At 37.4% G+C, this 9,788-nt stretch overlaps 1 protein-coding gene across 1 annotated transcript in view; it reads right to left on the reverse strand.

Moving 5' to 3' along the window:
* WNK3 (WNK lysine deficient protein kinase 3) overlaps positions 1-9,788 on the reverse strand; it is a 107,114-nt gene that overhangs the window by 59,789 nt on the left and 37,537 nt on the right. The window contains exons 3-6 of the mRNA XM_014535322.1: positions 8,659-8,831; positions 7,213-7,433; positions 6,350-6,507; positions 4,257-4,345 (exon numbers count right to left, since the gene is read on the reverse strand). Of these exons, the coding sequence (XP_014390808.1) occupies positions 4,257-4,345; positions 6,350-6,507; positions 7,213-7,433; positions 8,659-8,831 (641 nt within the window). The remainder of the gene's footprint in view (positions 1-4,256; positions 4,346-6,349; positions 6,508-7,212; positions 7,434-8,658; positions 8,832-9,788) is intronic.

The following is a 9,788-nucleotide window of genomic DNA, read 5'->3' on the forward strand; positions in this document are numbered from 1 at the left end:
ATGCAGGAGGAAGCCAATCAATGATTCTCTCTCTAAGATCAATAAAAACATTTAAAAAAATAGAACTCGTAGACTTCATTAGCCATAATCTAGTCAGTGTATGTCACTCTTTAGAGCATACCATAGGTGAAGCTAATTTACAATTTAGTTCAGTAAAGTCCCATGGTTTTCTTGAAGTATTTATGTCTAGTGTTTTAGGCCAAAGTATACATACAATGGATACAAGACTAGCCTAGTATCAGGGATTAACCATCTTTGAAGAAAAAAAAAGTACAGGGGTTCTAAAGATTCTTTTACAAGCTGGGAAATTAATTTCCTTTCCTTTGACCAACTTCCAAAATAGATGTATAATATCTAATCTATCTGTATTACAGGCCAGGGAGCACTAAAATTGATGTATTCCATAATGTCTATGTAGAAAGCCCCTCCTGTGCTATTTAAAACAGATAAAGCATATTGACAAAGCGTTATCCTGTAAGTTAAGGATTTAAACCCTCTACATATTTAGTGATCAAAAGACAAATAACCCTTAATCAATAAAGAAAAAAAAGAGATAGAAGAAAAAAGACAAATATTTAACTAAGGCAGTGATATACAAAGAATAATCTTGCTCAGACTAATTAGTTTTAAGGTTAAGGTGAGATGTGTTTAAGAAAGCACAACCAAGTTAAACCCTCTACCTTCAATGAAAATTTTGCCTATTTGACTAAAGAATAATTATAGCAATCGCAAAAGATACCATTCATTAAATACATATCATTCTGTTAGGGATTCTATATGCATTCATTATCTTTTTAATCATCAAAACAATGCCTGTTTTGAGTAACAGTTAAATCAATATCACACTGATTAAGTGAGTCCAGATTTGAATTTTAGGCTCACACTGAAACCTGTGCTCTTTCCAATAAATATGCCATGAATCCTTTTGAATATTCCAGTGTTCTTAATAAATCGTAATTAAAATACTGTACAAACAATAATCAGAATCCAAACTAAAATGGCTACTTCAACATAGTATTTTTAGCCTTGCTTAAAAAGAGCAGGCCTAAACTCCTACAGCTCAAAAAGAACAAAAATAGACAACTCAATTTAAAAAAGGGCAAAGGACTTAAATAGACAATTTTCCAAAGATATGCAAATGGCCAATAAGCACATGAAAACATACTCAACATCATCAGTCATTAGGAAAATGCAAATCAAAACCACAATGAAATACCACTTCACACCCACTAGGATGGCTATTACCAAAAATCATACAAACAAACAAACAGAAAATAACAAGGGTTGGTGAGGATGTTGAGAAATTACAACCTTCCTACATTGCTGTAGGGAATGCAAAATGGTGCAGCTGATGCGGAAAACAGTTGGATGGTTCTTTAAAAAAATTAAATGTAGCCCTAGCTAGTTTGGCTCAGTGGATAGAGCATCGGCCTGTGGACTAAAGGGTCCCAGGTTCGATTCCAGCCAAGGGCACATGGCTGGGTTGCAGGCTCGATCTCCCCCAAGTAGGGGGAGGGCAGGAGGTAGCCGATCAATGATTCTCTCTCATCATTGATGTTTCTATCTCTCTATCCCTCTCCCTTCCTCTCTGAAATCAATAAAAATATTTTTAAAAAATTAAATGTAGTATTACCATATCATCCAGTAATTCCACTCCTAGGTTTATACCGAAAAGAATTAAAAGCAGAGATTCAAGCAAATATTTGTACCCCAATTTTCATGAAGTATTCATAACAGACAAAATGTAGAAATAAGTGTCTATCAGCAGAAACATGAATAAACAAAATGTGGCATATTTATGTGTGTGTATGTATGTATATATGTGTGTTATATTATTCAGCCTTAAAAAGGAACGAAATTCTGATACATGCTACAACTTGAAAACTATGCTAACTGAAATAAGCCAGACACAAAAGGAGAAATACTGTATGATTTCATTTATAGGAGGTAACTAGAATAAGCAAATTCATAGAGCTAGAGAGTAGAAGAGAGATTACAAAGGGTTGAGGGAAAGAGGGAATGAGGAGTTGTTTAATGGGTAAAGAGTTTCTGTTGGGATGCTAAAAAAGTTCTGGAAAAAGATAGTGGTGACAGTTGTACAACAATGTGAATGTACTTAATGCCACTGAATTATAACGCACAAAGGACTAAAATGGTAAATCTTATGTTATATAAATTTTACCATAATGAAAACAAATATATACCTAGATATGGCCTGTTGGTACAAACACAAAGAATATTCTGTAATAAAGCTATAATTACACAGGCCTTACCTTAGTGGCTTTATGTATTCTCAGATAAGCAACACTAAATTTAGATAGAAAAATAATAAAAGTAGGTAACAGTCAATCAAATGCTGGTGGAAATAATTTCTATAAAGGACCTTTTTTAAAAACATATTTTTATTGATTTCAGAGAGGAAGGGAGAGAGGAAGAAACATCAATGATGAGAGAAAATCATTGATCAGCTGCCTCCTGCATGCCCCCCCACTGGGGATCGAGCCCACAACCTGGGCATGCGCCCTGACCGGGAATTGAACCATGTTCTCCTGGTTCATAGGTTGATACTCAACCACTGAGCCACACCAGCCAGGGCAGGACCTGTCAACTTTATTAACCAAAATCAATAAGGAGGTAAAAATCAAATGACTAATCCTTCAATTTAAGTCAGCAACTGTCCAAAGCTCAAATGAAAGGGAAATGTAAGCTAAAACTAAAAGGAGTTGTCCACAAGAAAAACAGAAATTGTGATACAAATAATCTAGAATACCAATTCTTGAATAAAAACAGCCCTATCAACTTTACCATCTATATATATAAAAGGCTAATAGGCTAAGTGTCCCTCCAACCATCCAACCAGTCGCTATGATGTGCACTGACCACCAGGGGGCAGACGCTCAACACAGGAGCTGTCATGATGCGCACTGGCCATTTACAAAGAAATGGCACTGAGGACCTGGCATCAACAAAGCAACACTCAACTTCCCCCAAGTGGGACAGAAGCCCCACCACCACCCCAGAGCAACAGCCCACCAAATCGCAGCAAAACACTGCCAAGACCCCATGGTGCAAAATGTGGCCCCCAGCCCAGCTCAGACCGGAAACGGCTGCTGTGGGGGCCAGGTAATGACATCACGTAGCAACGCCCAGCTTCCTCTCCCTAGCGACTAGCCTCCTTGAAGTTTCTTCAGCCCAGGAAGATGACTTGCTTTATAGCCAGGTGCAAACATTTTACACTTTAACCAAATGTCTGTGAAGCGTTTTCCTCTGCCTCATTTCATTTGATCCTCACAGAAGTCCTGGAGTAGGTAGGTAGGAGACTTGGTAGAATCTTATTTTCTTTTCATTAGCTGGAAAATGGAGATTTAGAAAGTTTAGAAACTTGACCCGACTAAAAAGAAGTAAGAAATGGTGGACCTTGAAAATAACTTCAGGTTTTCTCACTGCACAGAATATAGTCAAAAAAACACTGCTGCAGTTAAATATTTTACCCTTTGTTCTCCCTGCATGATCTACAATAATAAATCTGCTGTTTGCTGACAATTACCTGAAAGAGAAGTTGGGGTGCTTCAGTGGGCTGGAAAAAGTTTAGCTAAATCAGAAAGCAGGTCTAATTAAGCAAGTTTAATATATATATGGCTAAGTTGACTGGCGCATGGGCGATACATATAAAGCTCTCGCTGGTGCCAATCACAAACGTGTGTTTTGATCTGTCATTGTCGATCGTGAATTTGGTTGACACTTTTATTATAGAGAAAGGGCAAATAGTGATATTAAAATATTTCTTCTAATTAGTTTCCTTTCAATGTGCACTAAATCCGTGCACCGGGCCTCTAGTCATAATATAAGGACATAGGGTTAAATTTTAAAAACCTGGTGAGTTGATGGTTACATTTTTAAAAAACTATCATTAAAAAACCATTTAAGTACTTACATGAAGGTGACCCACAGAAGCTCTCTACTTAATCAACTGTCAGAAGTAAGTTAATGGGGGAGGGGGAACCCACTGACTTAAACTGATGCCTCAAGGTGATGAAAGCTTGTCACAACACACACACACAACTCAAATGTTGCTTCAAGGAAAATTTAGCAGATGATACCCAAGTCTAAAATGGCAAACAAGATGCACTGATACACTTTACTAAAGACAGTATGGTTTGGGTTTGGCTTCCATGCAAAGGTCAGAAAATGACCGGGTGCAAGGTAAGAGAAAAATGCATCCATCAGTTATGTCATTTCACTACATCAGCACCCACCTTTCAGATTTGTTTTGACGAATACAACCTTCGATGATTTCTTTCACTTCAGGATCAGTGACTTTATTGAAACTGGCTGGTTTTATGCCCTGGGAGGAGAAAATGGTTTCTAGTTACAAATGAAGCAACTGAAAGCCCAAATCAACATGACTTTTATTACAATAATGGTTTTTACCCTAAACTATATTCAAGTTTTAAATGAGATAAATATATACATACAGTATGTCTTTAACAACTTTTTGACAGGGATTTTGTCCTAGTTCTACAGATAACAGTGAAGGTTGTAAATAATCTAAATCAACAATAATAGAGCCAAAATTGCATATTATGTAATATATATGTGCCAATATTATGTAGAAATTAAAAATGTTCTCAAAGTAATTATTAACATGGGAAATTCTCATACTGTAACTTTAAGAAAAAAAACAAGACCCCAAAATGTACAAACAGTACTACCCCAATTAGCAAAATATAATAAACAAATATTTTTTGAAATCAGAAAAAAATTCAATGTTATTAAAGAACACTTATGAAAATTCCTAAGAAGGACTGCTTTATTGCAAATATTCGAAATCAATATTATTTCAAAGTCTTCTAGAATGGCTAGGTGAAATAAACAATTAAATTGATGATTTGTTGGAGAAACTAGGTCATTTTTCCTATAGAACAGCGGTTCTCAACCTGTGGGTCGCAACCCCTTTGGGGGTCAAACAACCCTTTCACAGGGGTTGCCTAAGACCATCGGAAAACACATATATAATTACATATTGTTTTTGTGATTAATCACTATGCTTTAATTATGTTCAATTTGTAACAATGAAAATACATCCTGCATATCAGATATTTACATTACGATTCATAACAGTAGCAAAATTACAGTTATGAAGTAGCAACGAAAATAATTTTATGGTTGGGGGTCACCACAACATGAGGAACTGTATTAAAGGGTCGCGGCATTATTAGGAAGGTGAACCACTGCTATAGAATATCCCATATTCTGGACATTGGCCTATTTCCTTTTTTTAATTGACTTTTTCAGAGAGAGGAAAGGAGTGAGAAACATTGATGTGAGAGAGAAACATCAATCAGTTGCCTCCTACACACACCCCAACTGGGGATTGATCTAGCAACCTGGGTATGTGCCCTGACCGGGAATGGAACCTGCCACCTTTTGGTGTATGGAATGATGCTCAAACCAATTGAGCTACCAGCAGGGCTGGCCTTATTTCTTATTGTCTACCTAACACAAACCTCTGAAGTCAGATTTAGGGTCAAAATCCATTAGTAGTAGCAATGTGAATGTGGATAAGTCACAATCTCTGATACTCAGTCTTATCATTTATAAACTGAAGATAGCACCACATCTTGTAGAGATATAAAGATGAAGGCATGTGGCATACAGCATACATTTAAAAACAGCACCTATTAGCATTAGTTACCGGAAACAGTCTAACAATCGCCTTCCTGGCCTATCCTGAGTCACCTAATTGGATATGATGTAGACCTCTTTTAAACAATCCTAACACTTTGCTTCTACCTCCCTTATGTCCCTTACAATAAATACTCCCATGCTCTTATTTGTATAATTTGTGAATTTATATCACTCTCCTGCTAAAAATGTAAGCTCTTTGTGGGTACAGACACTTCTTATACATCTTTGCATTCCTTGCAATTTCTAAAAATTTATTCATAGTAAGAATCAAATACTGTATCTGTTGAACTATATTTTGAATGTCCTTTCTTAATCAGGCTTTTAGCACTAAAAGAGACCCTCAAAACTATTTAGCCAATCTTTATTATTCAGGTTTGGAAAATAAGAACCATCTAATAAGTATCCAAAAATTCTTTACAAACAAATAGATATTGATGATGTGTCTATGTTTTCCTAAGGATACTAATACAGAGCATTTTATATGACCCCAATAGAATATAGGTATACAACATATATCTAAAGCTTGTTTCGTTTCAATTATATTTAATTTAGCACTGCTATACAGAACTAAACCAAAATTAGGTTTTACTCAGTTTACTTAAACCAACTTCAACATGAAATATGGCAGTTTGTGAAGTAAAAAGAATAAAGTTATACCTACACTAGTTACTTTACGGTATATTTGAGCTGCATTTTGGCACTCAGAATAAGGGTACTCCGAAGTAGCCATTTCCAGCATACACATTCCAAAAGCATAGACATCTACTGATTCATCATAGTGCTCTTCATACATCTCTGGGGCCATAAACTCAGGAGTCCCTACAAGGTAATACCACAACCACACTTTTATTAAAAAGAAAAATGTATTCACAAAATTTACTTTCCCTTTTCCATAAGAATTACGTGAGTTAATCTGTGCTTCCTAAAAGAAATTTATAAATATAAAATTTGTTGAATACTTGCTATATCTATATAAAGCACTTAAAGAATTTCATTAACTTTCTGTTCTGATAAAGTACAATCTGTAATGCTCAAGATTAGGTCAGGATCACTAAAATTTGTTTTTATTTCTATCCTTTTTAGTTATTGAAATTTTTCATAATTAAATTAGTAAATTAGCTTTCGTAAGTCCTTAGAAACTTTCAATAATTTAAAATATACCCCACAAAAGAAATACACTAGGATATCTCAAAAATAAGGCAAGATATAATATTTCAAAGCAAATTCACATACTAGGCCAGAGGTCACCGAACCTCTCCATTAAGACACAAATGGTAAATATTTCAGGCTCTGCCATCATATGGTTTCTGTCACAACTACTTAACGCTGCCATTGTAGTACAAAAGCAGCCTCGGACAATACACGAACAAGTGGGTATAGCTGTGCTCCAATAAAGCTTTATTTATAAAAATAGACAGCAGGGCCAAATTTGGCCCATGGGCTGTAGTTTGCTGCTCCCTGTTCTAGACAAATACAATCAACAACTCTCTATACCCAACCAATCAACTATAAAATGTTAATCACCAATGACACTCTTAGCAAATGATGTGCGCATTAAGGTAGCGAGGCCTAGATCACCAATCTTCACAGATCCAGTAGGTCCCGTGATGAAAATATTGTCACACTTGAGATCCCGGTGAATAATAGGAGGAGTCCTAGTGTGCAAGAACTGCAACCCCTTTAAAATTTGCCTGCACCAGCTCCTTAGGACCTTTGGTTTCATGACTTTAAATCGTTTTAAGTACCTATATAAAGAAACAAAAGTCCACATGTTAATAAACATACCTAACTTACTATATGAGCAGTATTAGGGTAAATCACATAAGCTAGCAGATATTGTATGTGCCATACTACTATTACCATCACTAAGTTGTTGGGGTTTTTTATTTGTTTCTTTTAAATATGTATTTTTTTATTTCAGAGAGGAAAGGATAGGAAGAGAGATAGAATCATCAATGATGAGAGAGAATCATTGATTGGCTGCCTCCTGCATGGGGATTGAGCCCGAAACCCAGGCATGTGCCCTGCCTAGGAATCAAACCGTGACCTCCTGCATTCATAGGTCAATGCTCAACCACTGAGCCATGCTGGCTGGGCATTAAGTTGTTTTTTATTGCCTGTTATGGCAAGAAAATTTTATGAAGAAAATTCTAAATCTAAGGCCTCATTCTTAGAAAAGACATCCTACCAAGTTTAGTATTTTGAATTCAAAACAAGAATCATTCCAATTAGAGTGGCCTTTTGTGAAATGGCAGCACAATTTTAAAAAGAAAGTCCGTCTCACCCTAGCTGGTTTGGCTCAGTGGATAAAGTTTTGGCCTGCAGACTGAAGGGTCCCAGGTTTGATTCCGGTCAAGGGCACATGCCAGTATGGGGTGTGCAGGAGGCAGCCGATCAATGATTCTCATCATTGATGTTTCTATCTCTCTCCCTCTCCCTTCCTCTCTAAAATCACTAAAAATATATATTTTTTAAAAAGACCGCCTCTACTTCTTAATAACTGCTTATATAGATCACTAGAGGCTTTAACTATGTAAAATTTTAGTGTAAGGATGCTAGGAAACAGAAAGTGTACCCCACATTTAATAGCTACAGATAAGTGATTAATCCATCAAATGAAAAACTAGTCAGAAACAAAGCAATGGACTATAATCACATAGTATATAACTCACTAGCTATGTGAACGTGACCACACCCCCAACTTTTAAGTATCTTTTACACAACAACATTATATTATCTCTATGATTTCTAATTCTAAACTCCTATGCTATCCCACAAATAATAATTTCACAACACTATTTTCTAACAAAATTCATTAACATCATAATTTTTAACCTGCTCTGAAACATAGTCTCTAGATTCAGATTCTACAAATTCTTTAATCAATTACTGTTATTTTACAAGCAACTTTTATGACACTGAAAATTATTTCCAAAAAGAACTCCATTAACACTATCAGGGTCAACTTACGTCTTTAATGTTCCTGATGTCATAAGTTCAGTCACCAATACAATGCATTTCTTTCCTTTCAATGTAGACTCCCAGGAATCATAAAATCGAACTATATTGGGATGTTGGAGACCCTTTAACATCTCTGCTTCTTCCTTAAATCTTTGCTGCTCAGCTTTGGTTAATTTCCGATCCTGAATGAAGAAACAAATTCCAAATTAAAGCGTAGAAATTCTCATGCACATTTCTAATACCACTCAAATGAGTGCTTCACTTTATTGTACTTATTTATATATGTATTTATTTTTGCCTGACAATTCTTTTCTATATAATCACTGACAGATATCCCTTGTTAGTGATTTTGACTCCTCCCATACAGCAATGCAACAGTTGCTACATTTCATAACTGTTATAAACCCACCTGCATAATAAACCAACACCTTGAAAAACATATCTTGGAAGTTAAATTTTTATGGTAATCATTTTGTAATATATACATACTAGAGGCCCAGTGCACAAAAATTTGTGCACTCAGGGGGTCCCTCAGCCCGGCCTATGCCCACTTGCAGTCTGGGACCCCTCAGAGGATGTCCACCTGCTGGCTTAGGCCCGCTCCCTGGGGGATCTGGCCCAAGCTGGCAGTCAGACATCCCTCTGGCAGCCCAGCAGCCCTCGGGGGATGTCCACTTACCAGCAGGGAGCAGACCAAAGCTGCAGTCGGACATCCTTAGTGCTGCTGAGGAGGCGGGAGAGGCTCCCGCCACCACCGCTGTGCTGGCAGCCATCAGCCTGGCTTGTGGCTGAGCAGAGCTCCCCCTGTGGGAGTGCACTAACCACCAGGGGACAGCTCCTGCATTGAGCATCTGCCCCCTGGTGGTCAGTGTGTGTCATAGTGACCAGTGATTCCCAGTCACTCTGCTGTTAGGGTCAATTTGCATATTACCTTTTTATTATATAGGATAGAGGCCTGGTGCACAGGTGGGGGCTGGCTGGTTTGCCCTGAAGGATGTCCCGGATCAGGGTGGGGGTCCTGCTGGATTGCCTGGCCAGCCTGGGTGAGGGGCTGATGGGTGTTTGCAGCTGGTCACACCCCCCTTCAGGGTGGGGGTCCCCACTGGGGTGCCTGGCCAGCCTGGGTGAGGGGCTGATGG

Source organism: Myotis brandtii, unplaced genomic scaffold (assembly GCF_000412655.1).
Source record: "Myotis brandtii unplaced genomic scaffold, ASM41265v1 scaffold1424, whole genome shotgun sequence".
NCBI classification, from domain to species: domain Eukaryota; kingdom Metazoa; phylum Chordata; class Mammalia; order Chiroptera; family Vespertilionidae; genus Myotis; species Myotis brandtii.